General features: G+C 39.5%; 1 protein-coding gene across 3 annotated transcripts in view; it reads right to left on the bottom strand.

The window, feature by feature from the left end:
- The window catches only part of PAPSS2 (3'-phosphoadenosine 5'-phosphosulfate synthase 2), a 47,305-nt gene that overhangs the window by 20,614 nt on the left and 1,962 nt on the right, over positions 1-24,729 (bottom strand). Inside the window, exon 1 of one of the 3 annotated variants that reach the window (XM_034425946.3) lies at positions 22,514-22,888. The exons of 1 other annotated variant lie outside the window; for it this stretch is intronic. In XM_034425946.3, the coding sequence (XP_034281837.1) occupies positions 22,514-22,540 (27 nt within the window). In that variant the 5' untranslated portion in view covers positions 22,541-22,888. Of the gene's footprint in view, positions 1-22,513; positions 22,889-24,729 lie in introns of those variants that run through there. One more of the 3 variants, XM_034425944.3, reaches the window with a different exon arrangement.

Here is a 24,729-nt window from a genome sequence, read left to right on the forward strand (position 1 = left end):
TTCTATAATAGAATTTTAAGTATGAATCTTATTATGGTCGTACTATAACCTTAAAACAATAACAATAAAAGTCAAGTGTGCTCTACCAGCGGAGAAATGCTTCTGAAAACTGACAGAAGAGAAAATCATTTAGTAATTTATAATCAAAACCTAGCTTTATATATTTTTTTAAAAAAAATTTTTTTTATTAAGCTTATCATAATATAAAGTACAAATGAAAATGAAAGTAGTGGGGAAATAGGGGAGGGAAGGGGCGAGAAAGAATGGTAGGGCAAAGAGGAAAAAAGATAGAAAAGCATTGACTTTTGAGTCTTTCTTAGCACAATAAAAAAGCAAAAACAAAATTACAGCCTTGACTTTTTACTTTTACATATTCAATATGGATTAGCCATTTCTATCAGCAAAATTTATCAGCAAAACCAAAAGTCAAAGGTTCATTTTTTCCCCCATCTCAAGCACAAAAACCAGAAGTGGTTTCCAAGTAGAAACAAAGTTGGATGTGTTCTTTTTTATATTAGAGCACTTAATTTAGTCATATCTGTTAGTTCTGCCACTTTTTCCAGCCATTCATTCAATGTGTGAATTAAAGTATCTTTCCATTCTTGCGGCTGTCAACATATGTAACAACAAGGTTCCAGATTTTATTTTTCAAGTTCTTTGTCCATTAAATCTAAAAGTCTCTGATTTAATTTTTATATTCACTTTAAGAATCTTCTGTATTAAAATATAAGCCTTACCACAATGTTTCTCTGCTAAAACCTAGCTTTATATTATTCCTAGAATATAAAGTAAAAGTTATTATGCAAGCATTAGATTGTGAAATAGCTGGATGCGTATTGTGGCCTTGAGGCTTTTTAATGGCACATCTGTATCCCAGATCAAAATGTTTGGACGAAACATGTGTGGGCGCTACAAATCTCAGATTTCTCAATTAATATAGCCAAAGGTTAGCTGGGAGTTTGGGGAATTACAGTCCCAACACATCTGGAGGCAATGAGATTGGGGAAACTGGAAAGGACATTCTGTGTCAGAGCAGAACATGGAACAAGATGTTCTCTTTAAACTTTGAGCATCAGCACATCTTCGAACAGTGCAGAATAACTTGGTTATTCTGTACTCTTCTTTTTCCACAGGGTCTCCTTGTCATCTACAGAACGTGAACAGCTTCTGCATAAACCTCATGGGTTCAGCTAAGATTACAGATCACTGCCAAATCAGACAGGATTTCATTCAGTATAGTCTGAGCAAACAGTAAGGAAACTATTTTACCCACTGGTATGAATCTTAGCACTTTCCTCTTATTAATTTTGGCACCGTTATACCAGACTTTCCTTCTACAAACATGGAACATAGAATGTCTCCTAAGAAACCTAACCCAATCGTTATCCTCAAATAAGCAGTGATTCAGCATAGACTAGACTGATACTTCATTTTGCATCTGCAACCTGAACAAAATTGTACTTTTTAGTGAACTTATTTTTCAACCAATCAGCAGGTGAAATCTAGCAAAGTTCACTTTAATATTTTTAGATCTTTTCATCTGTGAAACTAGAAAACTTGACTAAGATTTGCAACCAAACATTTAAATGTTTATCGAAACTACATTCCGAATAATTATATATATTATTTTTATAATTATATTAGAGCCATTTCTACTCTTATAACAGCTTTATAATAACACCAGGCCACAGTTAAAATGACATAAGGCCTTCTTGCATTATTATTACCATGGTATCATGGTAGTTGGAAGATTCTAGAAAAGGGGTGTCAAATTTGCGGTCCATGGACCGGATGCATCACGCGCTGGCCATGCCCATGCCAGGTTTAGTGAAGGGGGAAAAAGTTGCAATACATCATGTGACGATGCGAGTTTGACACCCCTGCTCTAGAAGACATGACAAAGAGCTAGTGCAAGACAACTGTAATGAAAAAGGTCATCACAAAGCAGATTTGTGACAAAGCAGATATTAATTTCTTAATGGAAGCAGAAGTTTGACAACAGAACCAGCTACTAAAAAAAAAGATAGATGATCTCTTCTTTGTTAGATGCATTAAATGGCATTCCTGAACTCAGTAAAGGTTGGATACCCATGTTGGCAGGGGAATTCTGGGAACTGAAGTCCACTCATCTTAAAATTGCTAAGGTTGAGAAACAGAGCAATCTGCTCTAGTTTCCAATTAATTTGTGAGTAAAATGCAAGCTGGGAATTCTCAGAGTTAGAGTGCCAATTCACAGAATTTCATGTTGGAAAGGGCTGGATTAGGGGAAAAAATAAGATAAAGAAATCATGATCTCAGTAGTGTTACATGGCGTGCTATATTTTATGGATTACCCTGCCCATTTTTACAATGAGCCTGCAATTACGAATCAGCATTTTATGACAGCAATAATTTTTTTTTGCCAATAATGCAAAACATTGTGCTTTTGCAAGACATTTTTATAGCATAATAATGACTTTGGATTTCCGTCAAGAGATGATAAATGGGTTATATCAATAAGATTTTACTGGCTTTCAGCAAAATAAAAATATCACTGCCTTTAACTTTTTTAAACATTTAACCATAGACTCAGTAAAATGCTATTTTCCCTTATTGCAAATAAATTGAATTTTTAAATCATTTCTGTAAAATGATGTGTGGAAACCTATAAATTGAATATGCCTGAAACCTAGAAGATATGGTGCATAAATTGTTCTAAGGAAATATTCATAGCCCATAGAAGCTCATAAAAGCATTGATTATACTTTAATTTTAAAACATTACAAAACTAAAATTGAAATATCAAAAATGATTATGTCTCCTATGCTTGCTGTATGAAACTGTGATCTGTTTCAATTAAAATAATTGAAATGCCTCAAACTAGAACATGGATGAACAATACGAAGTCTATAGTTCACCAATGTAAAATAAGTCTCTATTAATAGGGGAAAGCTGCAAGTAATTTAAAATGTTTATTAAACTTATATGGCCTCCTGATGCCGGTTGTGATCCTGAGCAGTGTACAATCAATAAACAAGAAGAGAACAGTTAAAAAAATAACAACAAAAATTACTAGGAAATCAGAACCCAAATTTCTATTTATAGTCCTCCAGAAGAGAACTCAGTCAATTTGGCCCAAACTCTGAGGAAAGGTTATTTAACAGAATAATAGAATTGGAAGGGACCTTGGAGGTCTTCTAGTCCCCTGGTCAAGCAGGAAACCTCATACCATTTCAGACAAATGGTTGTCCAATCTCTTCTTTAAAACCTCCTGTGGTGGAGCACTCACATCTTCAGGAGCCAATCATTCCACTGATTAATTGTACTATCAGGAAATTTCTCCATATTTCTAGGTTGGTTCTCCCCAACCTAGAACTAAGAGAGCCTTAGTTAGAGCTTTTCCAAAGGCCAGGAGGGTGGAGTCAACTATATATTGGGGGAGAGGGGGGGTAGATTCATTCCAGAGGCCTTGCCTTTTTTCTTTCTTTCTTTCTTTCTTTCTTTCTTTCTTTCTTTCTTTCTTTCTTTCTCTTCCTTCTTTCTTTCTTTCTTTCTTTCCTTTCTCTTTCTTTCTCTCTTTCCTTCGTTCCAACTTACCTTCCTTCCTTTGTAAAATTTATTAGCTACCCATCTTGCCACAGAAATATCTGAGTGGATTACAATATTAAAAGCTAAAACTGTATAATTTATACAGTAGTACAATAATATAAATGTTATAAAATCAAAGGCCAGGTCTTTAAGATCTTACGGAAGGCCAGTTATGAGGCCAAGTCCATCCTCACATCTTCCCATGTCTTTTAGAAAACAAACCAACGGATAGGTCAATAGCAAAATAATGTGTGAGAATTCTGCAAATTATGAAAATGTCATGTTATGACTAATGAAGATGATACAACTAAGTATATCATGGTGTAGTGAATTCTGCGTGGTGCAGAGAGTTGAAATTGATGGCCTCTTAGATTTCTTCCAACTCTATGGTTTTATTTTGTTTTTAGAGAGGAATATACTGGCAAAGATAATTGAAGAACCCTTCCGTGTAAGAACTTGGTGCTAGTTAAAAAGCAGCAGCTGTGGAGCTTGATGAATTTTGGCTCAGTTCCTAATGACCTTGAGATTGATTTGTTTCTCCATCAAGGAACTCTTGCGTCATTGCTTCTCCTAACTTCCAAGTATTTCAGCCACACTAAGCAATCCTTTAGTATCTGTTTAGCAAGAGTAAAAGGATCCTCAATAATGTTTTTATCTGATGGGTCCTATTCTTAAAGGCTGGGGAAGAACAAAGAGCAAGTTTTGCTTGTTCTTTACATTTTTCTTTTCTTTCTCTTTTGCCAAAAGTGGGAGTGGAGGCTATTATTCATTTGTATGTGTGATGCGGAAACACTGGTGTTACAGAAGCCCTTTACCTGAAAGACCATGTTTTGAATTTAGACCCTCTAGCACCTCACAACCTTGGTTGGAGAACCTGTGAATGTGCCTGGTTTCAAAACAGATAGCATGAGTTCATATTTTTGGGACATTTGCTAGGATTTTTAATACAACAATGGTAGCTTGATAGTCAGGGTGCTTCATCTCATTAGATATTCTTTCCCCTTCAACTTAAGGGGAACATGTACTAAAAGACAGATGGGGCTGAGGGATTTATTGCCTTCCTTTTGTATGTGGACTTTTTTTGTTGCTCTAAGTCATTGCATATTTAAGATATGTGTGAACTTCAGCTCCCAGAATTTTCCAGCCAGAATGAATTGAAGTCCACCCATCATAAAGTTGCCAAATTTGAAAAGCATTGCTACAGGGGTTGGGAAGAGCAATGATTAAATGAATTTTGGAGTTCAGCTGCAGCAAGAACATGTGTGATATCAGTTTAGAGGTCAGCAGGAATTAATATAATCAACAGGTCTGTTTCAAGGTACTGTATTTTTCAGAGTATAAGACGCTCTGGAGTATAAGACACACATTAGTTTTTGGGGAGGAAAATAAGGGGGAAAAAATTCTGCCTCTGCCTACCAGCATCCATCGGTATTCATCTGGCTAGCGTCCTTGCAGCAAACAGCAAACAGCCTGATCAGCTTCAGCACGTTATTGCAGCCCGATTCAGCATGAGCAGCTGATTGGAGTTGGATTGGCATCCCAGAATATCACCAATCAGCTGTTCCAGGCTGCAGGGATCGCCACAGCCCATCGCCACTTCTGCATGTCACGTTTTTGGCCTCCACATGCTCCATTTTAAACCCATTCCAGACTGCTGGGATCGCCACAGCACATTGCCACTGCCGCCACCGCCAATCCCCACCACCTGGAACTGGCTGAAAATGCGATGTGTGGAGTCCAAAAACAGTTTGTGCGGAGGCTGAAAAAAAATACGCAAAAGCCGAAAATGTGACGCATGGAGGCCAAAAATGGCCAAAAAGTGCAGGTGGTGGGTGGGCGGGGCTTCTGCAACATTCAGTGTATAAGACGCACTGCAATTTTCACCTACTTTTAGGGGAGGGAAGTGCATCTTATACCCCGAAAAGTATGGTATTTTTGGAGATGGTGCTGTGTGAATGATAGCCTAAGGTTTAGGGTTGATATCAGCTTTAGTCTCGTCATTAAATTTATTTGCAGGAAGTCACAAAATTGTCTATTTTCATAATGCAATCTTTTTCAACTTCATGCCATTCTATGAGTATTTTGGGGAATACAAATGCTGATTCGGAAGAACCAGTTCAATCCTGCCATAGTGCCATAGTATCTAAAAATATCCAGCCAAGGCCTTGAGTAAGACACAACAACAATCATTGGCAGCTGGTAGCCTTTGATCATGACTTTTCCAGTGCATGGGCATTCTCAAGGATTCTTTAAAGTTTTGGGAAATCTAATTCTAATTCATATGGATAAAAGCAACAGCTTTGGGAAGGCCGATTTAATACACGAGCGCCCAAAATTTTTACAGAAACACAGCATTATGATACTTCTGAGCGAGAATAAGTTTTTATAGGCAGCAGAAGTAAATTGTTGGGCCATGAAGAATCATCCTCCAAGCACATTGGGAATCAACCTTACTTTTGTTTATACATCAATCCCTACCTTCCTAAATGTAGGAGAAGTCATAGACCTGGGCTGCCCTTTTCCTGGCCTTTCTGAGCATCTTCTGCTCCCAGCTCAGAAGACCTTTTTGTCTCCCAGCTCCCTAAATTGTTCTAAGAAACTATTTGTTTGATGTTCAAAGGTGATTTTTTTCCAAAGCACCTTTGGGACAACCATGACCAGAGTGATTGAGAATCTGGGATAGACATTTTGTAGAACTTCTTTCACAGCCGCCTTTTAATTTCTATTAACATTAATTACTATTAAATAATTATTAATTGTTATTTTGCAATGATTTTTTAAAAATGATTTATACAATATTTATAGAGGACCCACCCAAATGCTTATACTATTGGGTGGAGTGCAGTGGTGAAATCCAAATTTTCTTACTACTGGTTCTGTAGGCATGGCTTGGTGGGCATGGTGTGGCTTGGTAGGCGTGGCAGGGCAAAATCTCCATTTCCATCCCACTCCAGGGGAAGGATACTGCAAAATCCCCATCCCCACCCCACTCCACTCCAGGGGAAGGATACTGCAAAATCCCCATTCCCTCCCCATTCCTGGGGGAAGCATATTGCAAAATCTCCATTCCCATCCCACTCTGGGGCCAGCCAGAGGTGGCATTTGCCAGTTCTCCGAACTCCTCAAAATTTCTGCTACCGGTTCTCCAGAACCTGTCAAAACCTGCTGGATTTCACCCCTGGTGAAGTGTATAAATTGTAGAAATAAATAAATAAGTAGGCAGATTGCTCAGGCAAAAAAATATTAAGAGGGAGAAAGACTGGCCCACTTATATCCACAAACAGGAAGAATCTGCATAGCCTCCCTTTAGGCCAACACAAAGTAATACAACCTTCTATAATAGGATTACTGTTTCTAGATGATTATGGAAAAAGGAGAAGTGGGTTGAACGTGGCATTTCTTCCATGACCAGTTAGTATGAGTTGAAGGAGTCTTTTAAGAGCAGGCAAAGAAACAGGAGAAATCACTTAAATGAGTCAGCCCATTGACTGTGCTTGTTCAGGACTGCCATGTTATTCACTAGTGAGGCATTCACCACTTCTACCTGGAAATGCCAAGCACCAAGTGTGCTTACAAAGCATGCCCTGTATTGCTAAGGAACCATGAACCTTTCCCTCTTTTCCTCGCTACCTTAAATGAGCCGGAGACTCAACTCAATTCTCCTTTGTCCAAGCATGACCCATCATAGAATATTATCTTTGTTATCTCTATGTTAACTCAAAGTAGACAAAATAGTCTTTATGATTATCCATCTGTTTGTAAGACATTATGTTAAGTATCTTCTTCTGGTACTATACTCTTGCAAACCAGTAAAAATAAATTTCCTACTTTTAAGCTGGGGATGTTTAAATGCAGCGTCTGAGCAAAAACAGCCTTAAATAAGCTTCACAGTTAGATATACTGCTGCAGTCACATATAAGACCAAGCCAAGATTTTTAATTTGTGCTATTGAACAAGTCACAATGGCTTGGTTCATACAAAATACTAAACCATAATGGGTGGAAGGTCATACACCAAGCTTTGGCAAAACATAGAAGAAAATGTTAATTGTTAAGTCAGGCAGAATGTACATACAACATTATTAAAATTTTCAATGGACATCACTGTATGATGCACTAAGATGAACTGGAGAGCTTCTGTCTGTGGTCTCACTGTGGCTGGAATCTGTGGTGAGATGACTAGGAATATGGCGTTCTTAAGTTTGGCATCAAAAATTCCATCATGTGAAATTTTCATTTCATTTTTTTTTTCATTTTATTTGATTTATATACCGCCCTACTCCCGAAGGACTCAGGGCGGTGAACAGGCACAAGATAAAACACATAGAATACAAAAATTTAAGAGCAGAAGTAAAATCGAATTAAATCAATTTAGCCCAAGACAAATTTAAAACCCCAGGTTAAGAACAAATTAAAATTTACATTAAAATTTACATTGAAAAGAGAATGGGAGAGATTAGGCCAGACTAGCCTGGTGAAATAAAAAGGTCTTGAGAGCACGGCGGAAGGTACGTAGATCCGGGATCCTCCGTATCTCCGGGGGGAGCTCGTTCCAGATAGTAGGTGCCCCCACAGAGAAGGCTCTCCCCCTGGGGGCCGTCAGCCGACATTGTTTGGCCGACGGCACACGGAGGAGTCCCTCTCTGTGAGAGCGTACCGGCCGGTGGGAGGCCGTTTGCGGCAGGAGGCGGTCCCATAAATAACCAGGCCTAAGCCATGGACCGCTCTAAAGGTGGTAACCAAAACCTTGAAGCGCACCCGGAAGACCACCGGGAGCCAGTGCAGCTCGCGCAGGAGAGGTGTTACATGGGAGCGCCACGTCACTCCCATAATCACCCGCGCGACCGCACTCTGCACCAGTTGGAGCCTCTGGGTGCTCCTCAAGGGGAGCCCCATGTAGAGAGCGTTACAGTAGTCCAGGCGGGAAGTGACGAGGGCATGAGTGACCGTGTTTAAGGAGTCCCGATCCAGAAAGGGACGCAACTGGCCAATCAGGCGGACCTGATGGAAAATCCTCCCGGTCACGGCCATTAAATGCTCTTCTAAAGACAGCCGTGAATCCAGGAGGACGCCCAAGTTGCCATATAACTCACAAGAACTGGATACAGATACATATGTTCAAGAATGCAATTACTATCAGCCACCTTCTCTACATGGATGTCATTAAGCTATACATGGATGAAGTTGACTCACTGATCCATCTGGCACAAATCTACAGCAAGGACATTGGGGTGTCCTTTGGAACTGAAGACATATGCCTGAGGGTAATCAAGAGAGGATGGAGTGGGACTATCAGTGGCCCACATAGCAGACATACTGATCAGTCATAAGTACTTGATATCCCATAGTCACATGGGATCCACAATGAGGAGATAAGAAAGACAGCAACATCCAAGTACCATCAAAGTAAAAGACAGGTCCTAGATGAGCCAATTCAATGGGAAGAACAAGATCCAGCCCATAAACATTTATGCCCTGCCAGCCATCAGATCTCCTGCTGTTATAGTGAGCTAGCTGAAGGAGGACATGATGATGTGAAGACCCAGAAACTCCTCACAATGTACAGAGTTTTCCACCCCAAGTCCAACACCCAAACCAGCCAGAAAGAGGACGGGGTGGGGTCTAGTGAGTGTCAAAGCCACTGTCCTGGGTAAAACCCAGAGCATCAGGAGTACATCAGTAAGATGGCAGTTGAAGATGTGCTGCTGAGAAAATGCATGAAGCAGCAGCAGACATGGGAGGAAAATCAAGTGAAGGAAGTGCCATGCAAAACAATAGTCTGCACGGAAAGTATCATCAACATATAACTGAGGTGGCAGACATTGGGAAATCTTACAAGTGGCTGGACTAAAAGACAGAACTGAAAGATTCAAGTTAGTTTAGTCTTAGATTTTTCTCCCATCTTTATTTTTGGTTAACTCAGAGTAGCATACTGTACGTACTGAATGATCCTGTCTGTTATTTTCCCCACAACTCTATAAAATGATTGGGCTGAAAAATAATAACTGGATCAAAAACACCCAGCCGTTAAGGAAGTATTAATTTTTTGTCTTGGCCAGCACATTAGCTGCTTCACGACACACTTTTGAAATACTGCTGAATCATATTAAAGGGAAAGGTTGAGATCTCCAATAACTGTGAGGCAAGAAGGGATCAGACTAAATAGAGTGAGAACACAATCGTGTGGCCCACTTCCTCTTTAGATAGAGATAGGTTTCTATAAGCATATGAAACGTTGATATTTTTGCAGATTCCATGAGTTAATTCATGAGTTAGGAGCCTGGATATCTCAACAGAATAAAAGCCTGTTATTAACATTCAGCTGTCTGCAATTATTGCATGTTCGAATCTCCCCAAGCTCAAGGTTGACTCAGCCTTCCATCCTTTCTAAGGTAGGTAAATTGAGGACCCAGTTGTGGGGGCAATAAGCTGACTTTGTATAAAATATACAAAAGTATGAAGGCTATTGCTTAACACATTGTAAGCCGCCCTGACTCTCCGGAGAAGGGCAGCATATAAATCTATTTTTTTTAAAAAAAAAAATCCTCAACAGGTAAGTAATCTGCTTCTATATTTTTACGATGACATTGTCAATCACTTCGCTGAAAAAGTAGCAGCTCTAAGAAGAGGCTAATCACCAGAGGGAAATGTCAATGGAGATTTGTCAGTCATCCAGGCCATGGTTGCTTTTTCAACTGGGCTTTGTTTTTCCTTGAAGACGTTTCACTTCTAATCCAAAAACTGAAGAAGCTTTTGGATTGGAAGTGAAACGTCTTCAAGGAAAAACAAAGGCCAGTTGCCTTTTGAAAGAGCACCTTTGGGTCACCAGAGGGAAGTTTGTATTTTTCCCTATCTTGAGGCAATTTGCTAGTTCCTTTCTTGTTCTACCGCACTGGCTGTATTCACAAAACATACTGAAGAGAAAAATCCTTCAGTTTCCCAATGTCTTATTTACTAGCAGGATAATCTTTACCCAAATACCAGTAACTGCACCTCCACTGTCTTTAATAAAAGGTCAAGTGATAAAGGACAAAGTAAAATGTTTCAAAACTCAGGTTGAACAAAAGAAAAGAGCACTGCAATAAATGAAACTTCCAGCGAGACTGAACATCGGTCCTTTTTTGCTGCTGAATTCAAATGGCACTAGCTTCAGGGTTTTAGAAAATAAGACAAGGAATCATAAGTAGTCTGAGATTTAGACCTGCCATTCTTGCAGTATCCTTGCCTGGCCCTTGTAGTTACTCAATTAGCCATAGTGCAAACCAATTACAATTATAAAATGTGAGGAGCCCTCATTGTCGCAACCTGGTTAGCCAAGTAGCGAAGGTGGAAGTTCGGGAAGGCCAGAAACGGGCCCATTTCTGACCTCCAGAGGGCCTCTGGGGCCTGGGGAGGTCATTTTCACCCTCCCGGAGGCTCGAGAAAAGCCTCCAGAGCCTGGAGAGGGCAAAAACACCCCTCCCCCGGCCGTGGTGCAGGAGGCCGACTAGGCTATGCCCACCATGGCCATGCCCACCCAGCAACCAGGCAGAGAACCCCTTGCTAAAATTTTTGAAGCCCACCCCTATATTTGTGCCTAGAGGTACTCCATTAAATCTTTTTGGAACTGAATCCAAAGCACCACATGGCATACACACTGCACTGGAATTTTCCAAAAAAAATCAACATCGCAATACGTGAAGCTATGGCTTCGCCATCGTTTCTCAAGGTTGTGTCACTTGGGTCTTTACAACACTTGACGTACTTTCAGTGTTGCTGTATGTTTCGTAACATAGTTTATTCATCTGAGCTACTCATTCTTCCAGGTATTGAGCACTTTCATTCATTAATTTCAGAATTGTAATTGTTCATCCAAAAGTAGCCTAACTCATGCCTTGCAAGGCTTTGTAACCTAAAAAAAATACTATTGAAGATAGCATGCCACCTATATATTTTCTTATGAACATTATGCTATTGAGTAATTGGATCTTTACAACACTTGACGTATTTTCAGTGTTGTTTTATGTTTCGTAATATAGCTTATTCATTTAAGCTACTCATTCTTCCGGGTATTGAGCACTTTCAGTCATTAATTTCAGAATTGTAATTGTTCCTCCAAAAGTAGCTTAACTAATGCCTTTCAAGGCTTTGTAATCTAAAAAAAAATACTATTGAAGATAGCATGCCACCTATATATTTTCTTATGAACACTATGCAATTGAGTAATTGCCTGAGTGGCGCAGCAGACTAATGCTACTGTTAAAAGGTAGTATTTAGCTTCCAGCTGCCTGCAATTACTGCGAGTTCAATTCTCACCAGGCTCAAGGTTGACTCAGCCTTCCATCCTTTCTAAGGTAGGTAAAATGAGAACCCGGTTTGTGGGGGCAATAAGCTGACTTTGTATAAAATATACAAAAGTATGAAGGCTATTGCTTAATGCATTGTAAGCCACCCTGAGTCTCCGGAGAAGGGCGGCATATAAATAATAATAATAAAAAAAAGTCTGCTTTTTAGGATACTAATTCCAAAAAATACACTTTAAAAGGTATTTCTGGATGTTCAATAATTAACTCTGCAAACTACAGTCCTCCCTTCGACAATTTGCAAGAAGTATCAAAAAAGAATTAGAGAGGAGGCCTGTAATACAGGAATACTACTGGAAAAAGCAAGGTATGAATGCCTGAATTGTGTAAACCGTAAAACAGTTTGTAGGAGGCAACATTTGCAGTTAAATATATGGTTTGCCACAGGTATTTCAAAACTTCCCTTTGGTTGATGAAAAAGTCTATCCAAAAGATCAGATATACTTCTTTTGATGATACCCAGAGTCCTAAATTTACCAGCTAGGTCTACAATTTTGAAAGCTCCTCTGAAATATGGAACTTTGTTTTCAAGGTTGGTTTTCTCTTTCTTTCTTCTTTCTTTCTTTCTTTCTTTCTTTCTTTCTTTCTTTCTTTCTTTCTTTCTTTCTTTCTTTTTCTTTCTTTCTTTCTTTCTTTCTCTTTCTTTCTTTCTTTCTTTCTTCTCTTTCTCTTTCTTTTTCTCTCTTTCTTTTCTTTCTTTTATCTTGGTGTTACTGTTGACTCTTGGAGACTGCCTGAAGTAGTTCCTACAGTTTTCCTCTCAAGATTTTGGAAGTGGTTTGTCATTACCATCTTCTTTCTAGGGCTAGGGGAAAAAATGGCTCACTTAGGGCACTCAGATGGGTTTCATTCTGAGCATCTAGCCTCATGCTTTAACTTTAACATCAAACTATCTCTCAAAAGGTGGACCATTGGACATTTACAAAAAGAGACCAATGGTTAATAAAAGAATCACTTATAATTTTACAATTAGAATTCCATGTGGGTGGCAAAAGAGAGAGATTTCATATGGGTTGGACCCAATTTCTATAAAATAGTTTGTTAACCTGAACTTGGACAGAGCATTAATTGGATGAAATATGCATTCAATCAAGTCTGTATAAAAAAATTAATATTCTACAATTAAAGGTGTTCCAAAAGTGTTTAGGAATCTGGGTTTATATTCATAAAACCATGATTCTTATTTTGTTAAGTCATAGCTCATTGAGAAAAGCACTTTCAGCCTAATTTGCCTCACCAGCTGTTATGAGAAAAACACAGGAAACAAAATGTGACACATTCTTTGTACTGAAAAATGTGACACTCCAATTAAAAACAGGTCAAATTCTCTTTTGTAATTTAAGGCACAGTTTATGGCATGTTGTGACAATACTACATGGTGTATTTTGTCAACCCTCCCTTCATATTGTTGATTACCAGGCAGTGCCCAATGCCGTAGATATGGTGTTGGTAAATGTTACAGAGGAAGGACAGGAATTTTGAGACGTTTCCCAAATAGCCTTCACTAACTTTGCTTTCCAGATGTGTTGTATTTCAATTTCCATATGCCCAATGTTACCAAGGAGTTTGAAATCATCTCCAGAAAACACCATACTGGGGAAGGTTTCTCCAAAATGACCATCTTAATTGAAACCAAACCTATTCCCTGGGCAACATTAAAATAATAAACAAACAAATTTAAATTATTTCCAATTTGGGCAATTGAAAGGAAGTAAGATTGGTTTGTTTTCAATATATATACACTCGACATTTACAAAACCAGCCAAATCCTAATTTATGTTTTCACTAAAGCTAACCCACTTATTCATCTGTCCAGCCATATTGATAAGTGATCTTCTCACCTGCTATTTGTGAGATAAACATAAGTATCTATTATTATGCAGATACTCTAGAAAAACACCAACATCATCTTTCTGTATGCTTTTCTCACTGATCTTGGCTTCCCACAGCCTTTTGCCAAATTACTTTTCTTCATTGCACCAAGTTTGAATCTGCAACTCATATTATTTTAGCAGACAACTATAATTCCTCTCCCCATGTCTAAGATATTAAAAACAAGTTACCCAAGCGTTTATTTTTTGAATTCCCACACAAGGACATCAGATGAGGCCAGGATACCTACTTGACCATCCTCAACTGTCTGTCTTTAGCTGAGACCCTCTACCACAGGGGTGTCAACTTGCAGTCTGCGGGCCAGATGCCATGCCCATGTCCGGTTTAGAGAAGGGGAAAAAAACTCATGATACACCACGTGACGACACCATGACGCCGTGGGTTTGACACCCCTGCTCTACTATAATCCCCTCCCCATGAATGAATGAACAGTAATTCTTGGGAGGGAGAATTTGCATGGCTGGTTTTCTAAAACACAAGACTAGTAATCCAAGTTTAGCCATAGATATCTACCTCCTGCACCTACTCATTGTCACTAATCATTAGCCACCTGAGCTTTCTCCACTTCATACCAAAATAGGTAGATAGCAAGAAAAGAGAAAGAATGCTGGAAGGAACAAATACTAATTGTTCCATTCCAGAGAGAACAATTGATGCTAGGATAATAAGAATGCCTGGAGTAACACACTGAAACACAAAAGCATTCTTTGTTCCCTGCTTGATGCCTGCTCAATAGAATCTGGAACTCACATTTTTCACACTGGCAGTTCAGTTTTAAATCTTGACTCTCGTAGTATTTCACTCCTATACTAGACAAGGGATCCTGGCCACCTAAAAAAAGTGACCTGTTTCCAAACAATCTGAGCAAATATAGAATCTCAGCAGGAAACATAATTCCTATTGGTTGTGCAAATTCAAGAAAACTAGGTTTGAAGCCTGTCCACACATTTTGCAGAACTGGATACATTTGAACCATCTTAGTCTGCATGGAACTGTCCTATTTTTTGAAAAGAATTTCTACATGTCATATTGAGGACTTGGTGAATGGTGTTCCAAGTGCTCAGCAAGTTACAAGCAAGAAAATAAATTACAAGCTCCTTGTATGTACGTAATAACTAAGCACTTTGGAGAAACAACCATTTCTACTATACTAATAATTTTGCATCTGAATTGAAAGTGAAATGGACATTCATTTTTCTGAGCTCTAATAGCTTACATACAACCTACTCTACTACCAACAAATCACCTTTATTACTTTTGTGAAATAACCCAATATGCGTAACCTTTGAGTTGCATAACTTTATTTTTATATAGCCTCAATAAGCTTTTATTATAATACACCTATGCAAACAGCCTAGGTCCGTGATGGCAAATAGGTGCCTGAAGTGGCACACAGAGCCATCTCTCTGGGCATGTGAGCTGTCATTTGTTGCTCTTCCGGGTTCCGGAGTGCCAGCCAGCTGGTCTTCATGTGTGAGGGAGCGTCAGAAACTGGAAGAACAGCTGCCCAGCGTGCATGTGCGTGCTGGGCAACTGTTCTTCTGGTTTCCAGCACGCACATGCGCACCAGCCACCTGGTCTTCCGGTTTCTGGCATGCATGCACGCGCGAAGACCAGCTGGCTGGTGTGCATGTGCGTGCCGGAAACTAGAAGATCATCTTCCTGGCGCGCACATGTGCACCAGGCAGCTTCTCTTCCAGTTTCTGGCACACACATACGTGTGCTCTTGCTTCGGCATTCGGTGCTGAAAAGGTTCGCCAACCCTGGCCTAGGTTGTGAGGGGTCCTCTCTGAGCTTGCTTGTTTTCTTGCCGATGTTTCATTACCCAAACTAAATAACATCATCAGTGCTAGTAAGGAGTGCAGCTTGCTGTCAGTTTATATTGTAATACCTTAGCTTGCCCTGTCAGTGTTGGTGGAGGTGGTCTTAGAGATTCTTTGGTTGGGGTGTATCCTGTTGGCTTCTTTGGTAGTTTCTTAGTTGGTATATTGTTTATTTGATTGTTGGTCTGTTGTTAACCTTGGAGTTAATCTATGCTGATCTGGGGGCTGATTGCTGGTGGAGAGCTGCTTGGGTCTTTTTGCTCCTTTTTGGGCTGAGTGTGGGTGATATTCTTTTGCAAAGTCTATATATGTTGTTAATGTGCATGTGTCTATTGATGGCTGATTTGTCAAGAGTGCCAGGCTTCTAGAAATTTCCTGGAATTTTTGGACTTGGCTTGGCCACATTTTCCCAATTGAAACAATGGTTAAATCTGTCTATGTAAAATTAAAGAAATTTCAACATGTCCTCTGGCTGCTAATTTGTGGATGCGTCCTGCCAGCCTGGCTATAAAGAGATACAAGTACATAGATGTCCATATGTACACCCATATGGCATGTAGACAAATACACAAATATATATTTTCCCCGTCATTCAGAATTTATACTGAATTCTATTGTATTGTTGACAGGCAATACTGTCAACATTTTGTGAAGCTATTTGCAAGATAGCGATTATAGGTACCTACATCAAATACCATTTGATATGAACATAGCAATTATTTGGAATTTTGTATAATCTATCCTTTTCTGAGAAAATGGCTCTAAAAGGGAAAGCATATCCATATTTCCTTGTCTAGGTACTTTAAAAATCTGTATAAAGGAGCTGCAAAATCTACCCAAGCACTAGATGGCAGCAAAGAGCAACGTAAGTTTCTTTATCTTTTTGCTGCCACCCAGTGGTCACCTGACTTTTGCAGTCCAAATCTTGCAGTACATATCTGTATGTAAAATCACAATGTGGTAGTTTTGGGGAGGCCTTACAAAAATCAGTGGTCAAACACTGACCTGATGTATCATGTTGTTAACAATAAAATGGCCTGAATAAATGGATGGTTAAATGAATTAAAGCTTGTGGTTTTCCTAGCACACCTCAGAACAATGAATGCACATAGCATGAACTAACCACAATTTATCATCTTCAGGCAGCAGTAAGCCCCAAGAGATACCCTTGTAATTCCCTGTAATTATTTATTTCTAGGCAAAGAGCCTGTCTAATGAAGAAAGGTTACAAAACAGAACAGTAATGAAACACTCCAACTGATATTGTACAAAACAGAGCAATACTCTTCTGTGACAGATAATCAAACGAATTTCTTGTATATTTACATCTTGTCTTGTGTCTTATTCCCTTTCTTGTCTGAGCACATACTCTTTATTCTAAGATTTAGAATATAGGTATGATTTCGCTCCCATTATAAATTCAACAAAATTTCCAGTCCCTAAATACTTATTTCCCTGACCTGTATTTATTCATATTATGTTCTATTGTGGTTGTTATTCTGTGTTGCATTCCTATTCTTGCTGCTGCTCTGTTACTCTGTTTTCTTCCCCCAAAAGAACATCAAAAATCCATTGGTGAATCAAGACCTTCATTTGACTCCACTCTTCTTTCACCCAAGGCTACCCACAAGGTTATCATATTCAGAGATTATTATGGCAGCGTAATAAAACATGGTCAACTTTGCACACATTTCTTTACAAGTGAGTCTAGAACACCACATGTATTTGCAGGGACGTAAATCACACTTTAAACAACAGAGCTTCCTGGTCAATAACCATCAGTATACCCAAGAGAAAATATGTTGATTTGAATTAGAAACTAACCCAAACTTACATAGTTTTAAATTGCATTGTTCCATAGCATTCAAACATGCTGCTTTAAGTTTACCTGAATAAGGTCCTTAACTAGGAAGCACTTAAAAAATTGTTTGCCAAGTGATGCAGATGGCATAAAAGATAAGGTTGCCAGAGAAGACGGAATATAATTTGCAAACTATTTTTGTTCCATGGGGGGTTGGATTAAAAATAAAACAAACAATTAGTGGTGGAACTTAACTTTTATTACGTTACACACAAAATAATTTTTTCAGTAATTTCCATGCCTAATGTTTGGAACTGTGTTTTAAAAATTGCACAGGGCATGTATAATTTAAGATCAAATCTTTTTAAAACATGTACCACATGAAACAGTAGTTGTTGTTTATACTATTTAACTATAAGAAAATGATATTTAACTATAAGAAAATGCATCAATATCTGACCATCCCACACAGTGAATATGGCATTAATCCAGAATAAAGATAAAATATGGTTCATAGAGATAACTCTTTTTTTATTTTAGATTCATAGTACACTTCAAATAGTTATGTGAAATCTGAAGATGTATATTCACGAATCTTCACAATAGGCTCATCAAAACATTATGCTGTTTCCTAAGAAAAGAACAGCTTTTCTTCATGTTTTCTAAAAGCCCCAATCTGGTGGGGAGGATTCCCAATTACTTTGAAAACACCCTTTTAGATGGGCATCAAGAGAGGTTGCTTATTGAAACTGCCTCTCACAGTCAGGAACAATAATTGAAGATTTTTCCTAATACATTTGGCAGTGGCTTCCCTTAATGTATTTCTCTGGCTTATTATTTCAATTGTATTTCCTACCCTCCTGACTAATAGAAATCTGGTCAATAAAAATAAATATTATCTAGTTTGGTGGCCATGCTGCACATAGTAAATGTATTTGTCTGAGCCTTCAAAAAGTAGGACGGCTCAGACAAATACGTAACACATCTACCCTACAATATCAATTAATGAAACAATGAAGCTGAATATGAATAAAGAAGCTAATACAAGCTGGGTTGTTTTCTTGCATGTTTTTCATTACCCAACTAGGCAACACCATCTGAGTTGGGAATGAGTACCTTAGTTAATGATATTCTTGGAAGAAAACAGTCAAGCTTGGAGGTCAACTCTACGCTACAGATATTCTCTTCTGGTGGATACATGGAAGACTCCAAATCACAAGAATTTCACTTGCCAAGTGCAAAGACAATAAGTTTGAAATTAGTTAAGTTTTTACAATGGTTGCCTCTTTTTTTACTTGTTGACTTGTACATGTTTGTCTGAATGGGTTACTTACTGAAGTCATCTTAATGTGTTTTATTAAAGTTATTCCAACCATTGCAACAGTTTTTCCAGGAGAGAATCATGTCAGTCTGTGGTATCAAAACATCAGGAAAAGTCCGACAGCACCTTTTCCAAAGAACAATTTTTATTAAAGGCTCCTTCGTGAGGTTTATGCCTTTTAGCAAAAATTGTTAGTAGGAGGAGATGCTACTAGAGTCTTGGAGATTTTTGCAGCAATTCCTATACCATCGTTCATTTCTAATTAGATTTCTCTGTTGGGGATAACAGTCATTCTCGCTACTATTATTTAATATTCTGTAGCTGTTAATGGGAATACTATATCTCCCTGTATACTGTTTTATAACCGAGCCATTGCCATACAACATTTAATTAAACAAAAACTGCTAATAACACAGTTGTTCTTGAAATCTGAACACTTGATTTTGCTGGCAATTAGAAATCCAAATACCAAACCATTAATGGGTGAAAGTTAGCATTATACAAAGAGGTAAAATCATGTACACAGAATAATTATAATAATAAGGAATAATTATGGAGATTTGGATGGAGTTTTTATTTTCTTCCTTGCCCCTGCATTTCCTCTATTCCTCACATAAATACAAAATTATATTTTTAACCAACACTTGTAAGACTTGGGATAAAATCTTGCCTCAGCCAAGAAATTCACTGGATTAATATTGAGACCAGGCACTATTACTCAGTATAATTGATGTCAAAGAGTTGTTGGGGGGATAAACTTGGATGTTGGGCTACTCAGGTATACCATCTTTGAATTACTGGACAAAAGGCAGAATCTGAACTCTGTATTTTATTTATCAAATGTGTATAGGATTTTAATAAAAAATATATTATACAAAAAGCAAGAGTTGGTTTTTGTTTTTTAGAAAACTCTTTGCTTTAAAATTTTCTCTTAATTCTAGCTCAGCACTTTGTTTTGTCTTCTTTCAGAGGGCTTAAAGGGGAAGCAGAGGTTAAACTCCAAGTGCAACGCAAAGAAATTGCTCCTAAATCCTGAAAGAACATGAATCAACAAGCACTGTGCAGTCATGTGTAAATATAATGACTGAATACATCTGGAGTACTTTTAATGTAACTACAAAATAGACATCCCATAACTGGGGAAGCTTTCCACAGGCCATGCCTCCGGGACTGAATGTATTACTTGGGTAATCCTACAAGTTCCAGAAAGAATGCAGATGAAAACAAATATGTTAATCTGCTGGAGATCAGCTGCTAAAGTCCGTTTTGCTCTAGACGGTTTAAAACCAAGAAGGGATCACTGAGAGATGAAGGTTGCTTTATTCTAGCATGGATGGGAGCTTCCTGATTGGCCAACTGCTATTTATTGATTCCAGCATTTTTGTTCCTTTTTAAAAAAAAATAGCTCTGAGGTGGAAGACAAAATGTAATAAACCACATATATGTTAAAGAGGAAGGAAACTCAGAGGTATCAACTATTGTTTGCTTAAAAGTATTGGCCAATGTGAATGGATGAGCAAATGGATGAATGCATTAATATTACTGGTGATTTCCATTTTAGGGGGTGTAACTCCACTGGACAAAATTAATTAAAGCAGTGGCAGGAGGAGGAAGTTCTCCACCACACACACACATAGGCACACACATCTGTGTGTCTGCGTGAGATATTTGGAAAAGAAATATCTCTGAATTCAATGGCATAAGAGGAACCTCAGACATTGTACATGCTACATTAATGTTTCTTATAGCCATCACCTGATGAGAAGCCAGAACCGAAATAAAATACACTATGCGTTAAGCATGGACCTAGTGATCCTACAAGCTGGAGAAACACACTTCCAAAAGTAACTGCTTGAGAGGAAGCTGATTATAGAAATTTTTCAGAAACCTTTAACCCACAGAGGTAAAACTTGCTGTTTGTCCCCTTCTCATATCTCTAGGAAGAAGCAAAACAAGAAACAGAAAGTCCCACCTTCCAGATGTCACAATTTCCACCTACTTTGGGACTTCTAGGCATGGGTACCTCCAACACATCTGGCTGGGATCACCAGGAAAACTGGCTTAGCCTAAGGAAATCTTAGGAAGCTATGAAAGACCGGTGCAGACTTTCCTTTTACTGGCACACAGCAAAAGGAGTGGGCGATCCAAGAGCTGGGCTAAGGGCTTTTATCAGTGTCCAAGCCTTTGCCCTTAAAAAAAAACAACCACCACCAGAATTATTCTGGAATGATCACTGGGTAGGTTCAATGCAAGGCTTCTTAAGAAGTGATTGCCTGAATAATCTACACAGGGATCTGAGGCTGCTTGGCATCCCTAAGAAACCTACAAAAAAGGTGACAGTAGCATCCCTAGCACCGTCTCTTGCTTCAAATTCCACCAGGGGAAAAAAAAATCGCACCCGTTTCCCGGACTCCTGCAGGACCCAAGGGCTAATTTTTCCAGGTGACGGAAGTCTGACTCTGTGGTTTCTTCCCCAAACCCCCAAAACTTTAACTTTAGACTGTCTACTGTCGACCTCACCACATTCCTAAGAGGTCTTTAAGGGGCATGCGTAAGGGCACCAGCGTGCCTAGTACTAACCCTGTCCTAATGTCCCCATTTATTTGTATCCATTTCATTTCATGTATTCATAATCATGTTTATACTTATATCTGTTATCTAATACATGCTTGACTAAATAAAGATAGATCAGATAGATAGAATGATATTGATAGATAGACAGATAGAATGAGATAGAAAGATAGATAGATAGACAGAATGAGATAGATAGAATGAGATAGAAAGATACATAGATAGATAGATAGATAGAAAGATAGAATGAGAGATAGATAGAATGAGACAGACAGAAAGATAGATAGAATGATATAGATAGATAGAATGATATAGATAGATAGATAGAATGATATAGACAGAATGAGATAGATAGAATGAGATAGAAAGATAGATACATAGATAGAATGAGATAGATAGATAGATAGATAGATAGAATGAGATAGATAGACAGAATGAGATAGATAGAATGAGATAGATAGAAAGATAGATAGAATGTGATAGAAAGATAGACAGAATGAGATAGCTAGAATGAGATAGATAGAAAGATAGAAAGATAGATAGAATGAGACAGACAGATAGATAGAATGATATAGATAGATAGAATGATAGATAGATAGACAGAATGAGATAGATAGAAAGATAGAAAGATAGAATGATAGAAAGATAGAATGATATAGATAGAAAGATAGATAGAATGAGATAGATAGACAGAATGAGATAGATAGAATGAGATAGATAGAAAGATAGATAGAAAGATAGAATGAGAGATAGATAGATAGAATGAGACAGAAAGAAAGAAAGAAAGAAAGAAAGAAAGAAAGAAAGATAGATAGATAGATAGATAGATAGATAGATAGATAGATAGATAGATAGATAGATAAGAGTCCCATCCCGAGAAACCGGGCAGCGAAAGCCGGTGGCTCAAGGGGGCGCGCTCAGGTTGGCATCCTCCGACCTGTTGGTGCTGCTATCCCGGCCTGGAGATGGGGGGGGGGAGACGAAAGATGACAGCCGGGCGGGGGGTGGGGGGCAGCAGCAGCCAGCCAATCAGGCAGCAGCCGGAGAAGCGAGGATGATAAGGATGATGATGATGATGATGATGAGCGAGCGCGCGGGACGGAGGTGGTGGAGGATGGGGGGGGGGGTTTAAACGCCAGAGGGGAGAGGGTTACCGCGAGCGGCGGGTGGAAAACTCGGCTGGAGGCCTTACTTACCACCCTTTGCTTTCTGAACTCGGACATGGTGGAGGCTCGCGCGTCCCGGACGGCGGCGACGGTGGTTCCCTCGGGCGCGGACAGCGGAAGAAGAGGGAGGGAAGGCAGAAAGGAAAAGCCAGCAGCGAGCGACGGACGGACGGAGGGAGAGAGGGGAGAAAAAAACCGGCGGCTGGCTCCCGGCTGAACTGAACGAAAAGGAGGGTAGTAGGTTATATGGGCTGAGTAGACACGTAGCACTTCCCAACCCACGGCCCGGTACTCCTCCCCCTTGGCTCCTCCTCTCCGGGCGACAGTTACGGAACAGGGAGAGCAGCTGGGCGAGGGAAGCGGAGTTTATGGAGCGCGGGGGGGGTTGGAGAGGAGTGGAGAGGCTTTGTCCCTCGTGCGCCTGCGCCCTTCCCTCCTCGCTTTGAGGGAACTTTGGGGGGGGGGCGGCAAGTGACGTTCAAGTCGGACTCCGGCACCTTTGAGTAGTTAAAAATGGGTTGCGGCGAGCAGACAGGCTCGCCCACACCTCTCTCTCTCTTTTTGTGTTTGTGTGAAAAGAGGGTCCAGCCGCGGTTAAAGCAGAATTAAAGGCTGCGCTTGACCGTTTAATGTTACCTTTCGGGGAAAACTCCACACCCGCGAGGGCTGCTTGGGCTCCCGCGCCAAGCCGGCGCGTGAGAGAAAAGGGAGGCAAAAAGAGTTTGCCTTTGCGCAATAGTCCTCGTTCTCTCGACCTTTCCGCTCCTTACCTTTTGGCTTGTTTTTTTTCTAGAAGCTTCGCCGCTCCTACCCACCCATCCCCACCCCTCTGGTTGCAATTTAGGTGGATGCTTCGCTGGCCGTGAACTTGCCTGTCCTGAGGGGGCTGCTGGTTGCTTTGGAGGCTGCCAGACGTAGCTGCTTGATCCAGATTGACAGATTCTCCTGCTTCTAATCTTCTCCATTGTTTCTTTTTTTTTTTTTTCCAAATTGGAAGAAAAGTGCTAAGAAGCCAAAGATGGAGTAGCTGAATACAGGTGGTCCTCGACTCACGACCATAATTCAGCCCAAACACTTCTGCTGTTAAGGGATTTTTGCCCCATTCAGGCAGTCCTTGACTTATGACCACAAGTCAGCCCAAACACTTCTGCTGTTAAGCGATTTTTGCCCTATTCAGGCAGTCCTTGACTTATGACCACAATTCAGCCCAAACATTGACATTTGTTACGTGAGTTTTGCCCCATTCGATGAGCTTTCGTGCCTCAGTTGTTAAATGAATCATTGCACTTGTTAAGATAGTAACCCAGTTATTAAGTGAATCTGGCTTCCCCGTTAATTTTGCTTGTCAGAAGGTTGGGGCACAGCAACAGTCATAAATATGAATCAGTAGCCAAGCATCTGAATTTTGATCACGTGATCATGGGGATGCTGCAAAGGTAACTGAAAAATAGCCACAAGTCACTTTTTTCAGTGCCGTTGTAACTTTGAACAGTCACTAAATGAACTGTTGTAAGTCAAGAACTACCTATAGTTCATTGGTGCTGCCATAGCCATTTAGAACTCTCAAGCTGATGGTTGTACCTGGCCAACTTTGCCTTCTTAAGTACAGGTAGTCCTCGACTTAGGATCACAATTGAGCCCAAAATTTCTGTTGCTAAATGAGACAATTGTTAAATGAATTTGCCCCATTTTACGACTTTTCTTGCCACAGTTGTAAAATGAATCACTGTAGTTGTTAAGTTAGTAACACAGTTGTTAAGTGATCTGGTTTTCTCATTGATTTTGCTCAAAACCAGAAAAAGATTCAGCAGAAGCTGCTCCATTACATACAAAGAAGAGAACAACAAACGTAGCAACATTGTCATTCCATACATTGCAGGAATATCTGAAAAGCTCAGGAGAATTTTCAACCAACACTACATACATGTACACTTTTAAGTCCAAGAATACACTAAGGCAGACGCTTGTTCACCCCAAGGATAATACCCAGACACAAACTGAGCAATGTGATATATGGAATACAATGCAGTGAGATATGCAGATCTGTGTATCGGTGAAACAAAACAACCACTTCACAAATGTACAGCATAACATAAGAGATCAAACCCATAAGGACAAGATTCAGCAGTCCATCTGCATTTTAAAGACAAAGATCATTCTTGAAGACAGCAAAGTCCACCTTCTGGACAGAGAGGATCACTGGTTTGAAAGAAGTGTAAAAGACGCCATTTATGTTAACATTGAGC

The sequence above is a fragment of the Pantherophis guttatus genome, chromosome 6, assembly GCF_059756535.1.
Source record: "Pantherophis guttatus breed Tessera chromosome 6, ASM5975653v1, whole genome shotgun sequence".
In the NCBI taxonomy this organism is placed as follows: domain Eukaryota; kingdom Metazoa; phylum Chordata; class Lepidosauria; order Squamata; family Colubridae; genus Pantherophis; species Pantherophis guttatus.